Here is a 22,187-nt window from a genome sequence, read left to right as displayed (position 1 = left end):
TGAAGCTAATCACCAAAGACTACTTGTGAACAAAGTAACAGCTGGCAAATGCATACCTTAAGTGTCTCTTCCTCGTTTAGAGTCACTCGTTCATGAATGTTTTCCAACCTGATTTCCTGATGTTAAATGCCAGTTTTGTGGAGTGCACACATTTGAAGAACGTGACTTTAAGTTCCTGGCTCAATTAGTTTAAGTGGCTCATGTAATGAATTCACTCAATGTTCTTCCCTCACTGGAGATGTGAACTGCACTATATTTGGAACTAACACTTGCAATCCTATACACTGTTGCCTGGGTGTTGAGCTACAAATTTTGGTTAATATCACCATTAACTAGATTCAAGAAGTTATATGATGATGAATTTCACAAAGATTTTGGTGAAGAGAGATGTGACCAGTTTGAAAAAAAGGGGGGTGAGGGTGCTCTTCTCATAGGTTCCCAATGTGCAGGGACTTCAGCTTGCTGACACTGTTGAATGAGGCCATGCGTTCCTCCCACTGGGGCTTGCTTACCTGCTGATGCCTGCCATGCCAGCCTGAGCAACTGTGTTGCCCTGACTCCTAGGCTTACCCCCATTAACTTGGTGACTACACCTCACTGCTTCCAACAAATAAAACAAATGTACCATCCATCCAGAAATGACCCAAGTGTGCACTAAACCCAGGAAAGACCTGAGATAGGAATAATCTAGGTAGCTTTAAATGTTCCTGTTCTCTAAGATCCAACCTTAGCCATCCCCAGTAAGATGCTGGGCAAAGGTTCTCATTGGTACGTAAGCATCACAGAAGGCTGGTGAGAAGGGGACCAGCCTTTTCTAGTCATTATCAAATAATACAGCAGCACTGTGCTCCAGCCTCACAGGCTGCTATTTGATGTGACAGGTGTGCATTTTGGCCACTGATCAAAAGACCTTGGTTATCACAAGAACCTTGTCAGAAAAGCCCCACAGCATTAAACCTGAGTGCAGTATTCAAGGCAAGGTTCTGATGGATTTGTTCAATGGCTATGGGATTCAGATGGCAGACAGTAGTTGCAAAAGCTTTTACTGCAGAAGGAAATGCCTATATATTGAGGCTACAGTATCAAATAAGGTAGACTTGGTCTCTGCCCTAATGGAGCTCACAATCTAGCAGCGACAAGAGATATTGAATGAGTAATTTTAAGTGTGCCGACTCTGGAGTGGGAAGTTTAGTGTGCTATACCAGACAGTTCAAAGTAGCCTGAAGGTTCAGGAAAGTCTCCCTGGAGAAATGTTAAACTGAAACCTGAAAGATGAGTAGTTGCCAGGCAAAGAGGAGAGAAAAAGTGTTATTAGCAGAAGAAACAGCATGTGCAATGGGCCTGTAGTTAGAAGGAAGCAGACCTATTTAAGAAAGCAAAAGAGGGCTGGGCGTGGTGGCTCACGCCTGTAATCCCAGCACTTTGGGAGGCTGAGTCGGGCAGATCACCTGAGGTCAGGAGTTCGAGACCAGCCTGGCCAACATGGTGAAACCCCGTCTTTACCAAAAATATAAAAAAATTAGACAGGCATGGTGGTGGGTGCCTGTAATCCCAGCTACTCGGGAGGCTGAGGCAGGAGAATCCCTTGTACCTGGGAGGTGGAGGTTGCAGTGAGCCGAGGCGGTGCTATTGCACTCCAGCCTGGGCAACAAGAGCAAAACTCCGTCTCAAAAAAAAAAAAAAAAAAAAAGCAAAAGAAATCCAAGATGGGCCCGGTGCAGTAGCTCACACCTGTGATCCCAGCGCTTTGTGAGGCTGAGGTGGGAGGATCGCTTAAGCCCAGGAGTTCAAGACCAACCTAGGTAACATAGTGAGACCCAGTATCTACTTAAAAAAAAAAATTAGCTAGGTGTGGTGGCATGCGCCCATAGTCTCAACTGCTTGGGAGACTGAGGTGGGAGGATTGCATGAGCCCAGAAGTTGAGGTACATGAGATGTGGTCCAGCCACTGCACTCCACCCTGGGTGACTGAGCAAGACCCTGCCTCAAAAAAAAAAAAAAAAAAAAAAAAGAGAATACTCGGCTGAGTGCAGTGGCTCACACCTGTAATCCCAGCACTTTGGGAGGCCAAGGCGAGCAGATCACGAGGTCAAGAGATCGAGACCATCCTGGCCAGCATGGTGAAACCCCGTCTCTACTAAAAATATAAAAATTAGCTCAGCATGGTGGTGCATGCCTGTAGTCCCAGCTACTCGGGAGGCTGAGACAGGAGAATTTCTTGAACCCAGGAGGCAGAGGTTGCAGTGAGCTGAGATCGTACCACTGCACTCCAGCCTGGCGACAGAGTGAGACTCCATTTAAAAAAATAAAATAAAGTGTTATTAGCAGAAGAAACAGCATGGTGCAGTGGCTCACGCCTGTAATCTCAGCACTTTAGGAAGCCAAGGCGGACAGATCACCCAAGGTCAGGAGTTTTGAGACTAGCCTGGCCAAAATGGCAAAACCCCGTCTCTACTAAAAATACAAAAAAATTAGCCAGGCGTGGTAGTGCACATCTGTAATTCTAGCTACTCGAGAGGCTGAAGCACAAGAATCGCTTGAATCCGGTAGGTGGAGGTTGCAGTGAACCAAGATAGTACAAGAGCCAGACTCTGTCTCAAAAAAAAAAAAAAAAAAAAAGATACTGGGGAAAAAAAAAAGAAACCCAGGAGAACAGAAAGCTTTTGGGAAAGTGGTACAAGAGGGGTCTGGAGAGACAGACTAGAGCCAGGCTGGCAAGAACTTGGGCCTTGTTAAAGATTCAGAACTCGGCCAGGCATGGTGGCTCACATCTGTAATCCCAGCACTTAGGGAGGCAACGGTGGAAGGATCACCTGAGCCCAGGAGCTCAGGACCAGCCTAGGAAACATAGTGTGACTCCATTCTCTGAAAAAAGTAAAAATATTCAGGACTCTAACTAAGGAACAATGGGAGAACATCAGATTCCTCACCTGTAAAGTGGGAATAATAACAACAGTTATCTCACAGTTATCAGGGAGCAAAATGAGAATAATACAAATAAAAGGTCTTTTTAAGTTATAAAGCATTATAGGAATACTACTAACATTATATTATTAGTAATAATAAGTTGTGCTGCTTTCTTAATAGAACCCAAGAGTTCAAATCTCCTCATAATGGGAATATGAAATACCCTCTAAAATCCTGACCTACTCCAGGGAACTGATGGAAAGGTCGTAAGTTTATTTCAGTTGAAACTTCCAGTGTGAGGCTTATGAAGCCTGGGGGTGAATGCAGCTCTTTGGAGCAGGATCACACCATTTATGGCAATGTGGATTTCTCAGCTCTACACCAACTCCCTGACACTGCTTCCAGAAAAGATCATTCTGCCTCCTTCTCAAACTCACCAGAGCAGAGTCACCAAAGCATTCTTGCCTCTTGATTTCTTTTTTTTTTTTTTTTTTTGAGACAGAGTCTCACTCTGTCGCACAGGCTGGAGTGCAGTGATGCGATCTCAGCTCACTGCAACCTCCGCCTCCTGGGTTCAAGCAATTCTCCTGCCTCAGAGGCCTCCCGAGTAGCTGTGACTACATGCGCATGCCACCATGCCTGGCTTATTTTTTCTATTTTTAGTAGAGACGGGGTTTCACTGTGTTAGGATAGTCTCGATCTCCTGACCTCATGATCCACCCGCCTCGGCCTCCCAAAGTGCCAGGATTACAGGTGTGAGCCACTGTATCCGGCCACCTCTTGATTTCTTATAGCCAAAGCTTAAGCCCAGCATCTTTTTTTTCTTTCTTTTTTTTTTTTTTTTTTTTCTGACAGAGTCTCACTCTATTGCCCAGACTAGAGTGCAGTGGTGTGATCTCCGCTCACTGCAACCTCCGCCTCCTGGGTTCAAGCAATTCTTTTGCCTCAGCCTCCTGAGTAGCTGGGACTACAGGTATGCGCCACCACATCCAGCTAATTTTCGTATTTTTAGTAGAGACGGAGTTTCACCATGTTAGCCAGGCTGGTCCTAGCTCAGCTTTTTTAGCAGCTGCCATCATTCCAGAAATGTTACACTCTGAGCTGTTCATGGCAAAATCATTATCCCAATTGGTACCTGCTTTATTACACTTTAGGAAAAATTCCACCTATTACCAAATATGTGATACTTTATTCTTGCAATGGTTCCGAGTAGTAGGCACAACCAGTAGTCAAATTTCATGGAATGGATGAGAAACCTGGAGTTTACCTCTCCAATCTGACCAGTCCTGACATGCCACCATGGAGAAACATAATGGTTCATTTTGGGCCATTTCCTCTCTGCCTGCAAAATATGAAACATTACCCAAGTATAGGAGGGCAGAGCTTCTGCCCAGATAGGCATGTGGTTTACCATTACCACAACCCTCTTGCTAGCTGTGAGTAGAACAAACTAGACACAGTTCTTCCCCAGAGAGGTCACTGACTACTCTAAATGTTCTATAGTACTACACCCCAGAGGTTGCAAACTTGCATTTTTTTTTCTTGACCTACACAATGCTTTCAAAGTCTTTCTGAAATTTTATTTACTTTGTGGTAGCGCACACCTGTAGTCCCAGCTACTTGGGAGGCAGAGGCAGGAGAACTGCTTGAACCCAGGAGATGGAGGTTGCAGTGAGCCGAGATCATGCCACTGCACTCCAGCCTGGGTGACAGAGTGAGACTCTGTTTCAAAAAAAATTAGGCGGGCATGGTGATGCATGTCTGTGGTACCAGCTACTCAGGCGGCTGATCTGGTTACATAGCATTCAGTCACTTACACAGCACTGCCACATCCTTGTGATCTGCACTGTGGCTGATGTTTTTATTATCATCTCTTCCACCCTCCCATTTTTCAGAAAAGGACCTGAGTTCCAGAGGGTGCTTTACCCAAGGTCACACAAGTCATCACTGGAACCTCTGTCAAAACCCAGCTGTTCTGAACACTCAGTGATGCATTTATTTTATTTTTTTGAGACAGAGTCTTGCTCTTGTCACCCAGGCTGGAGTGCAACGGCACAACCTCGGCTCACTGCAACCTCTGCCTCCCAGGTTCAAGTGATTCTCCTGCCTCAGCCTCCCGAATAGCTGGGATTACAGGCGCCCACCACATCTGGCTCATTTTTGTATTTTTAGTAGAGATGGGGTTTCACCATGTTGGCCTGGCTGTTCTGGAACTCCTCCCAAGACAGGGTCTCTCTTTTTTTTTTTTTTTTTTGAGATGGAGCCTAGCTCTGTCACCCAGGCTGGAATGTGGTGGCAAGATCTCGGCTCACTGCAGCCTCCGCCTCCCAGGTTCAAGAGATTCTTCTGCCTCAGCCTCCTGAGTAGCTGGGCTGGGACTACAGGCGTGTACCACCATGCCCAGCTAATTTTTGTATTTTTAGTAGAGACAGGGTTTCACCATCTTGGCCAGGCTGGTCTCAAACTCCTGACCTCAAAGGATCCGCCCACCTCAGCCTCCCAAAATGCCGGGATTACAGGCATGAGCCACTGCACCTGGCTTTTTTTTTTTTTTTTTTTGGAGACAGGTTCTCCCACTGTCATGTAGGCTGGAGTGCAATGGCGCAATAATCACTCACTGCAGCCTCTACCTCTCGGGCTTAATTGATCCTCTCACCTCAGCCTCCGAAGTATCTGGGACTAGAGGTATGAGTCATCATGCTCAGACTAATATTTTAATTCAAACATTTATTAACTTAATGCTTTAATTTACTAATTGAATTTCACTAATTCAATTCCTAGTTAAACAAAAGAAACCCAGGATAGCTGGAACAAAGAGGACTCATGCTGGCTGGAGTGCAGGCAGGATGGCTGGAAAGGAAGTAGCCATCTTGGACCATAAAGAGGAAAGCCCATGTTATGCTGGGCTTGGTGGAAATCGACACACTCTGTTTATGCCTCTGGATATATTATTCACTGCTGGGCAATTTAGCCTACTATGATTATGTTTTGTTTCTTTGTTAAAAAAAATTTCATGGAGTCAATTATACCTAAAAACAAAATTGGGATTTATTTGCTTAGTTTTCTATGTTCCAATCATGAATTTATTCTCCATTATTCACTAAAAGTGTAGATTTTTTCTGTATTCATTTCATCTTATTTCTTGGGTACCTCCCTCCTGGAGGCTTTTGTCCTCTGGCTGCAGCCTTACTGATTGCTCCCTAGGCCTGCTGCCAGGCCAGCTATCACCCTAGGATTTCCCTTCATTATCATCTTGGAGACTTTCTTATTTCTCACCTATACTGGAATATCCTGTTGCCTGGATCACGTCTTCCTGTTTCTTGGTTTATTCTCTTATTCTGGTGCACCACATCCTCCAGTAGTTTCCTGAGAAAGGGTACATGGATAAGAAATAAGATTTCACGTATCTGAAAATACGCTTTTTTTATTTTTTAGAGACAGGGTCTCACTCTGTTGCCCATGCTGGAGTGCAGTGGCATGATCATTGGTCACTGCAGCCTCTATCTCCCTGGGCTCAGGTGATCCTCCATGTGCAGCTTCCCAAGTAGCTGGGACTCCAAGCACAAACCATTTTTTTTTTTTTTTTTTGGTAGAGATAGGGTTTCACCATGTTGCCCAAGCTACTCTTGAACTCCTGAGGCTCAAGTGATCCATCAGCCTCGGCTTGCCAAAGGCTTGGGATTACAGGCAAGAGCCACTATACTTGGCCCTGAAAATATGCTTACTCTACTGAATTCACAATTTAAATAATTTATAAAATTATATATCATAAATCATTGGAAAACATTCCTACATTATCCTTCAGCATGGCTAATAAGCGTGATGCCATTCTCTCATCGCTGTTCCCTTGAATGTGACCTGCTTTTTCTATGTTTTAGGATCCTCTATTAACACATTGATCAGAAACTGCATGATAACATGTCTTTGAATGAACGTTTTCATCCATTACATTGTGTACTCAGTGGGCCTTTTATTTTGGAAATCTAGGCCATTCAGACCTGAGATGACTTCTTGAATTTTTCCTTTGATGATTGTTTTCTCTCTGTTTCTCTATGTTCCATATCACTATAATGCTTCTTTTTTTTTTTTTTGAGATGGAGCCTCACTCTGTCGCCCAGGCTGGAGTGTACTGACGTAATCTCGGCTCACTGTGACCTCCGCCTCGGGGGTTCAAGCAATTCTCCTGCCTCAGCTTCCCAAGTAGCTGGGATTACAGGCATGTGCCACCATGCCCAGCTAATTCTTGTATTTTTAGTAGAGATGGGGCTTCACCATGTTGGTCAGGCTGGTATCGAACTCCTGACCTTGTGATCTGCCCACCTAGGCCTCCCAAAGTGCTGGGATTACAGGCATGAGCCACCACACCCGGCCCTCTGTAATGCTTCTTAATTGAGTATTAGTCTTACTGGGCCACCTTTAGTTTTTAAAAAATTTTTCTGGCTTTTAGGGTTTTTTAAAAAGCTATTTTCTCAATTTTATCTTCCAACCCATTGATTAAAGTTAACGGTTATCATATTTTTTAGATGTTTTATTCTCCAATGTTCTTTTTTAAAAACAACCTGTTCTTATTTCATTGATACAACATTGTCACATCTCTGAGAATGTGTATCCTCTGTTTAAAGTTTAGATTTTGTTTTGTCCTGTTCTAGGCATCGTAGCTGGGATTACAGGCACACACCACCACCCCCAGCTAATTTTTGTATTTTCAATAGATACGAGGTTTCGCCATGTTGGCCAGGCTGGTCTCGAACTCCTTACCTCAGGTGATCCACCCCACTTGGACTTCCAAAGTGCTGGGATTATAGGTGTGAGCCACTGCACCCGGCCTAGATCAATTTTTTTTTTAATGGGCAAAATATTTAAACAGATATTTCACAAAATAAGATATATGAATGGCCAGTAGACTGGTAAAAAATGTTCAACATCATTGGCTGGGCGTGGTGGCTCATGCCTGTAATCTCAGCACTTTGGGAGGCCGAGGCGGGCAGATCACGAGGTCAGGAGATCAAGACCATCCTGGCTAACACAGTGAAACCCTGTCTCTACTAAAAATACAAAAAATTAGCCAGGCATGGTGGCAGGCACCTGTAGTCCCAGCTACTAGGGAGGCTGAGGCAGGAGAATGACGTGAACCCGGGAGCCGGAGCTTGCAGTGAGCCAAGATCGTGCCACCGCACTCCAGCCTGGGCGACAGAGCGAGACTCCATCTAAAGAAAAAAGAAAAAAGAAAAATTCAACATCATTAGGTCATCATAGAAATGCAAATTTAAACCATAATGAAATACTATGACTAGAATGGCTAAAATTAAAAAGACTGACAATATCAAGTGTTTATGAAAATGTGGAGCAACTAAAACTCTCAAACATCTGTGGTAGAAATGTACAGTAATACAGCAACTTTGGAAAAGAGTTAGGCAGTTTCTTATAAATATATGCACACCATATGACCTAGCATTTCCACTCCTAGGTGGAAATAAGATAAAAGCACATGTCCAAGCTGGGCACGGTGGCTCATGCCTATAATCCCAGCACTTTGGGAGGCTGAGGCAGGTGGATCACTTGAGGTCAGGAGTTCAAGACCAGCTGGGCTAACATGGTGAAACCCCGTCTCTGCAAAAAAATACAAAAAAAATTAGCTAGGCATGGTGGCACATGCCTGTAATCCCAACTACTCGGGAGGCTGAGGTTGCAGTGAGCCGAGATCACCCTATTGCACTCCAGCCTGGATGACAGAGTGAGACTGCGTCTCAAAAAAAAAAAAAAAAAAAAAAACACATGTCCACACAAAGACTTACACAAAAATGTTCAAAACAGCATTAATTCATAGTAGCCCCAGACACAATCCAAATGTCCATAAACAGGAGAATGACTAAGCCAATTCTGGCAAATTCCTACAACAGAATATTACTCAGCAAGAAAAAGGAACAAACTATTGATACATGGAACAACTGGATGAATCTCACACTAAGCAAATGACAATAGACACAAAAATAGTAGATGTTTTATGATTCTATTTATACAAAAGTCTAAAAAAGACAAATCTGGCCAGGTGTGGTGGCTCATGTCTGTAATTCCGGCACTTTGGGGAGGCTGAGGCAGAAGGATCACTTCAGTCCAGGCTCTGAAACCAGCCCAGGCAATATAGCAAAACCCCGTCTCTACAAAACATACAAAAATTAGCCGGGAATGGTGGCACATTCCTGTAGTTTCAGCTACTCAGGAGGCTGAGGTGGGAGGACTGCTTGACCCAGGAAGTGGAGGTTGCAGTGAGTCGAGATTGCATCACTGCACTCCAGCCTGGGTGACAGAGTGAGACCCTGCCTCAAAAAAAAAAAAAAAAAAAAAGAGACAAATCCAATCTGTAATGACAGAGGACAGATTGGTGGTTGCCTGGAGATGGAGGTGGAGGAGGAGAGTCATTTGGAAGTGACACAAGAACTTTTGGTGGTGATAGAAATGTTCACTATCTTGATTGTGATAGTGATCAGATTAGCATAGAAACCTAAAACCTACATTTTAAAAAATATGTTATACCACAATAAAGGCAATTTAAAAATAAACACAATGAGATAACACTATACATCCACACACTAGAATGTCTAAAACTAAAAAGACAAGACTGACTGGGTGCATTGGCTCACACCTGTATTCCCAGCACCTTGGGAGGCCAAGGTGAGAGGATCACTTGAGCCCAGGAGTTCGAGATCAGCCTGAGCAATACAGTGAGACCCTGTCTCTACAAAAAATAAAATTAGCCAGGAGTGGTGGCATGCACCAGTGGTCCCAGTTACTTGGGGTGTTGAGGTGAGAAGATTGGCTGGGCAGGTTGAGGCTGTAGGTCACTGCACTCCAGGCTGGGCAACACAGCAAAATCCTGTCTCCAACCACTTTGGAAAACAGGTTAGCAGCTCCTTGTATAAAAATATAAGCTTAACATATGACCCAGCAACTCTACTCCTAGCTATTTTTCCAAGAAAATTCAAACTTGTCCATCCAATGACTGGCACATAAATATTTATGACAAGTTTATTTATAGTAATCCCAAATGGAAGCAACCCAAATGTCCATCACCAGATGAATGAATAAATGTGTGGTACATCCATGCAATGGAAAACGATGAAAAGGGATGAACTACTGCTATGTGCAACAATGTGCTTAATTTCAAAAACACACTGAGCAAAAGAAGCACCAAAGAGTACATATGGCACGATTTTACTTATATAAAATTCTAGAGAACACAAAATAAAATAATGTCCACAAGTAGACTGTGGCTGTAGGATGTAGGAGGTTGACTGCAAAGGAGTGTAAGTCATGGTGCTGGTAAACTGGTTCCCAAAAAAAGAAAGAAAGAAAAAGCCTGGATTTGCGGTACTTCCTGTTTTCTGTGGTGTAAACACTCCCACCACGACCAACTTTGAGCTACTAATACGATGTTACTAATGTAGATTTGGGAAGAGATGTACATATTTGGCTCTCCTGAGCTGGTACTAGCTAGCTCCAGCACATTACCACTGAAAGGAACAAAGGTGATCAGATGGTCAATATCTTGACTGTGGTAGTGGTAGCACAGGTTTATACGTTTGTCAAAACTTACCAAACTGTACTCTTAAAATTGGTGCACTGTATCGCATGTAAATCATATTTCAAAAACAGTTATGTTTCAAATAAATATCAGCAACAACCCATATGCCCAATAATAAGGGACTGGTTACATTAGTTTATTGTCTATCCTCTTGATAGACTAGGATGCAGCCATTCAAACAACTTAGAAAATTTCAGCAACACAGCAACATGCTTTGCTATACTGTATCATGTTTTGTGGCAGAATAGGAAATTTTATTTATTTATTTTTATTTATTTATTTTTTTGAGATGGAGTTTCACTCTTGTTGCCCAGGCTGGAAGCAATGGCGCAACCTTGGCTCACCACAACCTCCGCCTCCCAGGCTCAAGCGATTTTTCTACCTCAGCCTCCCAAGTAGCTGGGATTACAGGCATGCGCCACCACACCCAGCTAATTTTGTATTTTTAGTAGAGTCGGGGTTTTTCCATGTTGGTCAGGATGGTCTTGAATTCCCAGCCTCAGGTGATCCGCCCGCCTCAGCCTCCCAAAGTGTTGGGATTACAGGCGTGAGCCACTGCGCCTGGCCAGGAAATTTTATTTTTACCATATGTTTGTCTATGCAAATTTTGTGGGCAGATGGATAGCATGAGGCTTTCTGAAAGCACTGTCATGAGTTAATTCTTTTCTTTGTATTTAGAAGCAGTATACAGCAAAATGGTTGACAGCCCAGAATCTGTAGCTAGACTACCTGGGCTAGTGTTCAGATCCCAGGTGTCACTTCTCTCAGCTGGGTGACCTTAAGCAACTAACCTAAACTCTTTGAGCCTTAGTTTCCTTTTCCTTTTTTTTTTTTTGTCTTTTTTTTGAGATGGAGTCTCGTTCTGTCGCCCAGGCTGGAGTGCAGTGGCGCAATCTCGGCTCACTGCAACCTCTGCCTCCTCAGTTCAAGCAATTCTCCTGCCTCAGCCTCCCGAGTAGCTGGGATTACAGGTGTCCACCACCATGCCCGGCTAATTTTTTTGTATTTTCTATAGAGACGGGGTTTCATCATCTTGGCCAGGCTGGTCTTGAACTCCTGACCTCATGATCCACCCACCTCACTGCCTCGGCCTCCCAAAGCGCTGGGATTACAGGCATGAGCCACCACACCCAGCCAAGCCTTAGTTTCTTGACTGTAAAAAAAGGCACAATAGGAGTACCTATTTTGGAGGGTTGCTGGGAGGATCAAATGAGTTACTATATGTAAAGAGCCTTGAACAATACAAAGAGTAAGTGTTTTAAAAACATCAGGCTGGGTGCAGTGGCTCATACCTATAATACTAGCACTTTGGGAGGTGGGAGGTTCACTTAAGCCCAGGAGTTTGAGACCAGCCCGGGCAACATGACAAAACCCCATTTCTACAAAAAATACCCCCCAACGCACCCCAAAAAATTAGCCAGGTGTGGTGGCACACACCTGTAGTCCCAGCTACTGAGGAGGCTGAGGTGGGAGGATCACTTGAGCGGGAAGTTCAAGGCTACAGTGGGATCACATCACTGCACTCCAGCCTGGGTGACAGAGCAAGACGCTGCCTCAAAAAAAAAAAAAAAAAAAAGGGCTGTGTGTGGTGGCTCACGCCTGTAATCCCAGCACTTTGGGAGGCCGAGGCAGGTGGATCACCTGAAGTTGGGAGTTCAAGACCAGCCTGACCAACATGGAGAAACTGCGTCTCTACTAAAAATACAAAAAAATTAGCTGGCCATGGCGGCACATGCCTGTAATCTCAGCTACTCGGGAGGCTGAGGCAGGAGAACCACTTGAATGCGGGAGGCGGAGGTTGCAGTGAGCCAAGCTCGTGCCATTGCACTCCAGCCTGGGCAACAAGAGCGAAACTCGGTCTCAAACAAACAAACAAAAAAAGCTATTATTTTCATGAAGCAATGATATTGTTTGGACAATAAAAATGCTTACTATGTGCTAGGCAGGAAACACAGGAATTTATATGACAGGGCTTCTAACCTCAAGGAGCTATAAATGTGGTTCTCAATTGTGGGGAGGGTTTGGGAGGGATTCACTCCCTTCCTAGGAGTTATTCTGTAACATCTGGAGACATTTTTGATTGTCCCACCATGACTTGGTGGGAGAGGAGCTAGTGGAACTTAGTAGGCCGGGGCCAGAAATGCTGCTAAACATTCTGAAATGCACATGACAGCTTCCCCGTAAGTAATTATGTGAGAGCAGGCACAGTGGCTCATGCCTGTAATCCCAGCACTTTGGGAAACCGAGGCAGGTGGATCACTTGAGGCCAGGAGTTCGAGACAAGCCTGGGCAACACAGCAAAACCCCATCTCTACAAAAAATACAAAAATTAGCCAGATGTGGTGCATGCCTGTAATCCCAGCTACTCAGGAGGTTACCCAGCTACTGGGAGGCAGAGGTCACAGTGAGCCAAGAACACGCCACGGCATTCCAGTCTGAACAAGAGTGAGACTCTGCTCTCTGCCACCACCCACCCCCACCACCACCCGCAAAAAAAAGAATTATGTTGTCCAAAATAATCAAGGTTGAGAAACCCTGAGTCATAGTCTAACTCAGGACACAAGATACATGCATACATACAAATTGTACAAGGCAGATAATCAAAATAGAGCATTATGCAATTATACATATAAAAAAATAGAAAAGATAGAAGAGCCCTGGGCCAGAGTACAGCATTCCCCCTATGACACCTGGCCAGGAAGACAGGCCTCAGTGAACTTCCAGTTTTGGGACCCAGTGGACATACTTCAATGATTTGCAACTTTTAGCTTATTCTATCAGTAGGTACCTTTTTTAAAGGTTAAGTTAAAGTTAAAAGGCTTCACTTATGCATTGCACTACCAGTGTAAAAATGTACTGGGGCCAGTTCACATATGTTTAATTCATATTATCTTTTCAACGCAACTTGACAGAGTTGAGTCAATTTAAAATTCTTAAAAGGGCGGAGCAAGATGGCTCGTGTCTATAATCCCAGCATCTTGGGAGGCGGAGGCAGGAGGATCACTTGAGTCCAGGAGTTTAAGACCTGTCTGGGCAACATAGGGAGACCCTGTCTCTACAAAAAAATGAACAAAATTAGCCAGGTGCAATGGCTCACACCTGTAGTCCCAGCTTTTTGGGTGGCTAAGGGAGGAGGACTGTTTGAGCCCGGGAGGTTGAGGCTGCAGTGAGCCAAGAACATGCCATTGCATTTCAGCCTGGGCAACAGGGCAAGATCCTGTCTCAATAAATAAATAAATAAATAAATAAATAAAATCATTAAAAGTACATTTTTTGGAGTCAGCAAGAAATGATACATAGGAATATTTTGGTTTCCATTTAAAATAGAACTATTTTGGGGAAAATATGCCAATATTTTAATGGTGGATATAATTTGAGGTTGCAGGTGGTTTCTGCGGAATTCCTTTTCAAAATTTCTACAGTGAGGAACATATATTTCTTTGATAATCTGAGAAAGCAGAAAGCGTCCGGGCGCAGTAACTCACGCCTGTAATCTCAGCACTTAGGAGGCTGAGTCAGGCAAACTGCTTGAGCTCAGGAGTTCGAGACAGCCTGGACAATGTGGTGAGACCATGTCTCTACAAAAAATACAAAAATTAGCTGGGTGTGGTGCCATGTGCCTGTAGTTCCAGCTTGAATAGAGGTGGTGGAGGCTGCAGTGAGCCGAGATTGCGCCACTGCACTCTGGCTTGGGTGACAGTGTAAGACCCTGTCTTAAAAAAAAGCCTGATGTAATCCATACATAGTTCAAGGAAATGCAACTTGAAGTCTCGGCGTAATCCTCCCCATCCTACTAAATTATGTGGCCACCAACTCCTCCCACTTGGGAAACACTGCAAAGTGGCACCACCACCCATTCCACAGTGCAAGCCAGAAATCTAGTAGGGACCAGTGGACACTTCCCTCTTCTTTCAATCAATTGCGAAGTTCTTCACGCCACTGCATTCTGGCCTGGGAGACAAAGCGAGATCCTGTCTCAAAAAAAAAAAAAAAAAAAAAAAATCACCAAGCTCAATTAATTTCGCTATCTCTTTGTGTTTCTACCATTACTTCCACCCTTCTCCTTTTCACAAGTATCATGTCCTATGTGATTACTGCAACGGCCTCCTAACTGGTCTCCCTACATCTACTCTTTCCCCTTCCCATCCAATCTCGACATTGTAATGACCAGCCTTCTTAAAACCTTTCAATAGCTCTCCTTTGCTATTAGGATATAGACAAAACCACTTGCATGGCAGGGAAGGTCTTATATGGTCTTGCCTCCACTCAACACTAGTTCAACTGCAATCCCTTGTTCTCTGTTTTGGGGACACTGGCATTCTTGCAGTAACTTGTAATCCCCAAGCTCCTTCCCACCAGAGCCTCCATACACACTATTCCTCTCTTCTTCACCTGAGTAACTCTCTTCCCTTCCTCAGCTAAGCTTTCCCTGAACTCCCTGACTGGAACCTTCCTTGACATGTGTCACTTTTACAACTTTACATGTTTGAGAGATTAAATGATTAAAGTCTATCTTCCCTAATAGACCAAGGACCACTCACTTAGCACAAAATACATGGTAAGAAGATAACAGCCAATGCATACATAACATGCTAGACTCGCATTCACCATGTCTTTTATTTATTTTTTTAAATTAAAATTAAAGCTGCCATATTTTTCTTTTCTTTTTTTGAGACAGGGTCTTGCTGCGTTACCCAGGCTGGAGTGCAATGGCGTGATCTCGGCTCACTGCAACCTCCACCTCCTGGGTTCAAGTGATTCTCCTGCCTCAGCCTCCCGAGTAGCTGGGATTATAGGCTCCTGCCACCATGCCCGGCTAATTTTTGTATTAAGTACAAATGGGGTTTCACCATGTTGGCCAGGCTGGCCTCAAACTCCTGGGCTCAAGTGATCCTCCAGCCTTGGCCTCCCAAAGTGCTGTGATTATAGGCATAAGCCACTGCATTCAGCCCATTCATTCACCATGTCTTAACTCACTTAGGACCTCCCTATTTGTCCCTACATAGTAAGGACAATTAATAGTCTCATTTTACATTGAGGAAAGTTAACTCACAAACTAAGAAGTGGTAGAGCTGGGATACGAACTCAGGCACCCAATTTCTGGAGTCTGTGCTCATCACTCAAGCTCTGGTACCTCACCAGCATTTATTGAATGTGAGTACTTTTGATAGGAACTAAACAGCACCATCAGTAACTTTAGTTCAACTAAAGTCAGTTCATTTTGATTTTGGTAAGGATTTTATGTTTGATTGTAACTTTGCTGTAAAACTTTTATTTTCCCAGCATTTTACTTCAGCCACAGAGTCTAGCTGTCACCCAGGCTGGAGTGCAGGATCATAGGTCACTGCAGCCTTGAACTCCTGGCCTCAAGTAATCCTCCTGCCTCACCCTCCTGAAGTACATGCCACCATGCCTGGCTTTTTCAAAACTGTATGGGTTGGGCGTGGTGGCTCACGCCTGTAATCCCAGCACTTTGGGAGGCCGAGGAGGGCGGATAACTTGAGGTCAGGAGTTTGAAACCAGCCTGGCCAACATGGTGAAACATGATCTGAAATACAAAAAAAATTAGCTGGGCGTGGTGGTGGGTACCTGTAACACCAGCTACTTGGGAAAACAAGGGATTGAGAACAAGGGATTGAGTCAAGCTAGTGTTGAGTGGAGGCAAGACCATACAAGACCTTGCCTGCCATGCAAGTGGTTTTGTCTATATCCTAAGAGCAAAGGAGAATTGCTTGAACCCGGGAGGTGGAGGTTGCAGTGAGCCGAGATGGCACCACCGCACTCCAGCCCGGGTGAGAGCGAGACTCTGTCTCAAAAGAAAAAAAACAAGAAAGAAAGAAAGAAAAAAATTGTATAGAGACAGAGTTTTGCTCTTATTTCAGGTGCTTTAAAAATCCATTTGCCCTCACTGGCATCATCATGACTGATGCTGAGACAGAGGTAGCCCAGCAAACTGCTGGAGAGCAGGGGAAAGTTAGCTTGAGTGAAACAAATTATGAATAATTTGTAGTGTAGGTAACTCAGGTAAGGACAATTCCAGGATTTTCACAGATGTCATCTCACTTAATCTTCATTGACTTTTTAGCGGGGGTGGTGGGGGGTGCACAGTCTCACTGTCGCCCAGGCTGGAGTGCAGTGGCGCAATCTGCAACCTCTGACTTCTGGGTTCAAGTGATTCTCCTGCCTCAGCCTCCCAAGTAGCTAGGATTACAGGCTCCCACCACCACATCCGGCTAATTTTTATATTTTTAGTACAGACAGGGTTTCACCATGTTGGCCAGGCTGGCCTCAAACTCCTGGGCTCAAGAGATCCTCCAGCCTCAGCCTCCCAAAGTACTGCGATGACAGGCGTGAGCCACCACGCATGGCCAATCTTCATTGATTTTTTTTTTTTGAAATGGAGTCTTGCTCTGGCACCCAGGCTGAATGCAGTGTTTTTTTTGTTTTTTGTTTTTTTTTTTTTGAGATGGAGTCTTGCTGTCATCCAGGCTGGAGTACAGTCAGTTTTTTTTGAGATAGAGTCTTGCTCTGTCACCCAGGCTGGAGTGCAGTGGTGCAATCTTGGCTCACTACAACCTCTGCCTCACGGGTTCAAGCAATTCTCCTGCCTCAGCCTACTGAGTAGCTGGGATTGATTGCAGGTGCCCACTATCACACCTGGCTAATTTTGTATTTTAGTAGAGACAGGGTTTCACTGTGTTGGCCAAGCTGGTCTCTAACTCCTGACCTCAGTTGATCCGCCCACCTCAGCCTACCAAAGTGCTGGGATTACAGGCGTGACCCACCACACCCTGGCCCAGTCTTCACTGATTTATAACAAAGTTACACACACAGGGCAGTTCTTCCACAGTTAACAGATGAAGCAAAAGGCTGGGGTTAGGGAACTGCTAAGCCATGGGAAATCCACTAGTCACAGTATGGTGTGAGGAATGGTGTCCCTACATTTCTAGCTTCAAAACTGCAAAGATATCTCTAGCAGAGAAAGACCATTTCTTCCTCTTTTAACAAAGAGTTGGCCAAGCCTTCCTAATTCTTTGTGAAACCCTTCAGCAAAGTCAGATTTCCTCCTAGGTTTTCCCAGTGTGGCTAGTGCAGGGCAATTACCTCACAAGCTCAAGTCATATGGTAAAAAGCTGTATGAACCAGCTACATCCAATTACCCCTACATCGTTACTGTGAAAATGAAACAATTCAAGAAATTCTTTGTTATCATTTATTTTTTCTTTTTTTTGAGAGTCTTACTCTGTCGCCCAGGCTGGAGTGCAGTGGTGAAGTCTTGGCTCACTGCAACCTCTGCCTCCCAGGTTCAAGAGATTCTGTCTCAGCCTCCCGAGGAGCTGAGATTATAGGCGTGCGCCACCACGCTCGGCTAGTTTTTTTTTTTTTTTTTTTTTTGTATTTTTAGTAGAGACAGGGTTTCACCATGTTGGCCAGACTGGTCTTGAACTCCTGACCTCAAGTGATCCGCCCGCCTCGGCCTCCCAAAGTGCTGGGATTACAGGCATGAGCCACCGCACCCGGCCCTATTATTACGCTTTTTCTTTATCATTTTAAAAATCTTCATTTTTTAAAAGGGACAGGATCTCGCTAAGTTGTCCAGGTTAGTCTTGAACTCCTAGGCTCAAGCGATCCTCCCAAAGTCCTGGGATTACAGGCCTGAGCCACTGCTCCCAGCCTAGGAAATTCTTAACCTGGAGCCCACTTACTAATGTCAAAGGAAGTCAATATACCGTATGCACATTTTTTTTCTTTTCTTTGAGACGGAATCTCGCTCTGTCGCCAGGCTGGACTGCAGTGGCGCGATATCGGCTCACTGAAACCTCTGCCTCCAGGGTTCAAGCGATTCTCCTGCCTCAGCCTCAGGAATAGCTGGGACTACAGGTACGCGCCACCACACCGGACTAATTTTTTGTATTTTAGTAGAGACGGGGTTTCACCATGTTGGACACGATGGTCTGGATGTCTTGACTCGTCATCCGCCCCCCTCGGCCTCCCAAAGTGCTGGGATTACAGGCGTGAGCCACAGCGCCTGGCCCACATTTTCTTTATATGCATTTTGCTAAGAAAAGGCATTCATGAGTTTCTTCCGGGGTTGAGAACTGAAACAGGTTAAGAACCACAATCCTTTATGCCTGTACACACATTCTTTCTGGTTCGAGGTTGGGCCTTTACAGGGTACTTTTGGAGAGTGAAACATTTCCATTCTGTCAAGTACCTGGTAGCTATGGATGGGGGGTCTAAGAGGAGGAATCCCTTAGCTCACCCTTAAGCAAGTCAGATTTATCACAGCACAGGTCTCAAGCCCCATACAAGCAGGCCTAGGGGACTCCTTGGAGAGGAAGCTGCTTGTAGGGACAAGGGCAGTCAGGAGAGCTTGAGCTTATCAAGCCACTAACCAGCTGTGTGACCTTGGACAAGTTCCATACCCTCTCTGGGCTTCAGTTTCCATATCTACACATTGGAAGTGGAGCCACATGGCCTTACGCATCCGTCCCAGCCGAAAGCAGGGTACCAAGCCGACCTAGCCATTAAAACAGCTTCCTGTGGGCGCGGCGCAGGACTTCAACGGTCCCCCCGCCACCCAGCTCAGGCCCGCGAAAGCCTCGCTCAACACGCCCCTCGGAGCGACGGCGCTTACCCAACCGCAGCCCCAGCGCTCGAACCCAGCTCCGCCTCTTCCCGGGGGCGTCCCATCGTGCCCCGCGCCAGGTTCCTAGGGTAGCCGGGCGCCTCCCGCCTTCCCGCGCCCCGACCCCGAACTCCTCTCCTTAGTTCTCCCGGGCACCCTATCCTATCAACGCCTACTATCCCAGCCAATCGCGAAGGCTCCGAGTCGTGCCTTCGGTCCACCCTCCTCCCAGCGCTCAGCCGGTCTGAGCTCAAGGCCTTTACCAAGCCCACCCAATCAACGACAGGCTCTCTCCTACCCCATCCCAATCTCCCTCCCCTCGGCCAATCCGCGCGCTCCATTCCGCTGCCCGCCCAGCCAACCCGGGCCTTGAAACCAGCAGGCGAATGGGCGCGAGACGGCCCTTCGACGCTGAGGGCCTGGCCAATTGGGGATTCCGCATGGCCAGGACAGCGGCCAATCGCCGTGGAGCGCGGCGCCTCCGCGGAGAGGTCCGGCCCGAATATCCCTCCGCCTTCCTCCCTCGCTCCCTCCCTGCGCGCCGCCTCTCACTCACAGCCTCCCTTCCTTCTTTCTCCCTCCGCCTCCCGAGCACCAGCGCGCTCTGAGCTGCCCCCGGGGTCCCTCCCCCGCCGCCAGCAGCCCATTTGGAGGGAGGAAGTAAGGGAAGAGAAGAGGAAGGGGAGCTGGAGCGACTACCCAGACAGAGCCGGTGAATGGGCTTGTGGTGACCCCCGCCCCCCACCCCACCCTCCCTTCCCACCCGACCCCCAACCCCCATCCCCAGTTCGAGCCGCCGCCCGAAAGGCCGGGCCGTCGTCTTAGGAGGAGTCGCCGCCGCCGCCACCTCCGCCATGGAGCTGATCACCATCCTCGAGAAGACCGTGTCTCCCGGTAGGACGCAAGAGCCGGGGGTCGGGCTGAGGTGATTGGGGTGGGGGAGGGGAGGCCCGGCCCCTCTGATCCCGCTCCGTCTCCCACTTTACTCCCCCTAGATCGGCTGGAGCTGGAAGCGGCGCAGAAGTTCCTGGAGCGTGCGGCCGTGGAGAACCTGGTGCGTGCTACCCCGCCGCGCCCATCCCGCCGCGTCCCCATCCCCTGCGTGCGGGGCCTTCCCGCCCTCCCGGAGGCCCAGGCCTCGGCAACCTACCCCGCCCCATCCCGTCCCCCTCCCCCCAACCCGGTCCAACCTAACCCCGCCATCGGGAAGCCGGTGGGTGTGTCCCGCCCCGTGCCCCGCGACCGGCCAATGGCGCGGCGCGCCGAGCTGCCTGCCGCCCAATCGTTGCGCGGCCTGAGGGCGGCGGTGCAGCGGGAGGGAGAAAGAGGGAGGGAAGGGAAGTTAGGTTGCGCGGCGCTGCGTGTTCAGCAGGGGTGGGGGTGGGGGAGTCGGGCCTAGGGGCCATGTGGAAGCTCTGGGCCCGGCCGCCCGCCCTGTCTGACCCCGGCCGGCTTCTCCTTCCTGTCCCATGGCCCCTGTGGCTCTCCCCACCTATTTCCTAGAGCTCTGCCCTTTCCTAGCTACCTTGGTCTGTGCTCATGGCCAGGCCTGGCACCCGACTGCCTCTTAACCCATTTCCACTAATATTTTTCCCTCTTCTGCCCGGTTATTCCTCTCTTGGGGTTTTTTCTTTTTTTTTCTTTCTTTCTTTTTTTTTTCTTCTGACCTGGATGAATAGGGACCTAATCACTAGGGATCTGTACCCAGAAAACAGACTGAGGCTCATCTTTGAGATGGGGCCTGTTTGCTGATGAAATCACAGGGGAAAGTTCCTCGTTTTTCATATTTTAAAATTTAAGGGGTCCGGAGAAAATGAAGCTAAGTCCGCTAGAGACTGGTCCTTTGTATAAAAATGTGGGATGGATTGGTTGAAACAGCCTAGATGCCAGTTAAGTTTCTCTTTGGTGTCCATCTCCTGTTGGGGGATGGGGTCAGAGGGAAGGATTGGATGATGCTTGACATCTTTGAGAAAGGTAATAGGAATTAAGTCTGAATAACACTGTAACCATATGTGTTCCTTTGTGTTATGTAGACAAAATGTCAACATCAACAAAGTGACAAGGCTTATTTTATACAGACTGCTTTTGAATGATTTTTTGTTGTTGTTCTTTATATGTGCCAATTTTTACAACTAACCTGTTTATCCTTTCCTAGAAGAGGTTTTTCCACTAGTATAGGCTGATAATTCCATTTAGGGTATTATTCCTGTTTCTGCTTTTGCAAATTTTGCAAGAAGGTTTTTATCTTATTCCTAACATTCTTAACATTTTTTAGTGGTACATAATTAATAAAACTTTTAAGAATTATCTTCTGCTGTGATTACGGAACTTGTTAGCAGTAAGAAAAATGTGTCTGCTTTTGGCTTTTCCTGCTAACTTTGCTGTTTGGGCACGGTTTTTTTTTGGTGGAGAGAGGGGTGTGTGTGCTAAATTTTTAAACAAAGGGAGTAGTTTTTGAGGTCTGTGGATTATAAAAGGTTACAAAAGAACATGCTTTTCAGGAATGCACTGTATTCCTCAACTAAAGTCCAAATGTATAGGAGCAAGTAATTGTTGATCATTAGATACAAAGTTATTTTGCTTGAACAGCTTGCCTGAAGATTTTTTCTTTCACTTTTTCTCTATTTCTAAATATCTTATTACTTTTCCTTATAAATCCGCTTTTTTCATTGTTTCCTTTTTGTTGAGTGCCCACAAATAAAACGGAGGATGAGGCTCCTAAGTTTGTTTTAGGCTTACCTGTATTTTCCCCTCTCATAAAAGATCACCTCCTTCCATGGGTTGAAAAACTACCCTGCTGCTGCCATGAGATGGAAAGTTGGATCATTCTTTTGGGGCCAAGGTTTTTGAAATTTAGATAAACGGTTTTATTTTCTACCCCCCATCATAACAGCCATTCATTCAACAAACATTGAGTACCAGACATTATTAAAAGTTCTTGGGACACCTCAGTATACATAGAAGACTGACTACTACTACCATACTCTGAAACCTTGCAATTCGGGGGTCTAACACGACAATTTGGGCACTAAGAATGATCTTGATAGGGAAATCTGTAATTCCTCATTA

General features: G+C 46.0%; 2 protein-coding genes across 10 annotated transcripts in view; one reads left to right on the top strand and one right to left on the bottom strand.

Annotated features, from left to right (window-relative positions):
- LOC129017592 (uncharacterized) overlaps positions 1–19,989 on the bottom strand; it is a 96,106-nt gene extending 76,117 nt beyond the window's left edge. For 7 of the 9 annotated variants that reach the window (XM_063657160.1, XM_063657159.1, XM_063657158.1 and 4 more), the window contains exons 1-2: positions 19,128–19,459; positions 6,184–6,273 (exon numbers count right to left, since the gene is read on the bottom strand). In XM_063657160.1, the coding sequence (XP_063513230.1) occupies positions 6,184–6,273; positions 19,128–19,459 (422 nt within the window). Of the gene's footprint in view, positions 1–4,174; positions 4,250–6,183; positions 6,274–19,127 lie in introns of all 9 variants that reach the window. The other 2 variants (XR_010124799.1, XR_010124798.1) reach the window with 2 other exon arrangements.
- The window catches only part of KPNB1 (karyopherin subunit beta 1), a 33,699-nt gene continuing 31,184 nt past the window's right edge, over positions 19,673–22,187 (top strand). Inside the window, exons 1-2 of the mRNA XM_054456059.2 lie at positions 19,673–20,012; positions 20,114–20,172. Coding sequence (XP_054312034.1) covers positions 19,973–20,012; positions 20,114–20,172 — 99 coding nt within the window. The 5' untranslated portion in view covers positions 19,673–19,972. The remainder of the gene's footprint in view (positions 20,013–20,113; positions 20,173–22,187) is intronic.

The sequence above is a fragment of the Pongo pygmaeus genome, chromosome 19 (genome assembly GCF_028885625.2).
Source record: "Pongo pygmaeus isolate AG05252 chromosome 19, NHGRI_mPonPyg2-v2.0_pri, whole genome shotgun sequence".
In the NCBI taxonomy this organism is placed as follows: Eukaryota; Metazoa; Chordata; class Mammalia; order Primates; family Hominidae; genus Pongo; species Pongo pygmaeus.
Note: the sequence above shows the minus strand (reverse complement) of the source record. Positions and strands in the feature narration are given on the sequence as shown.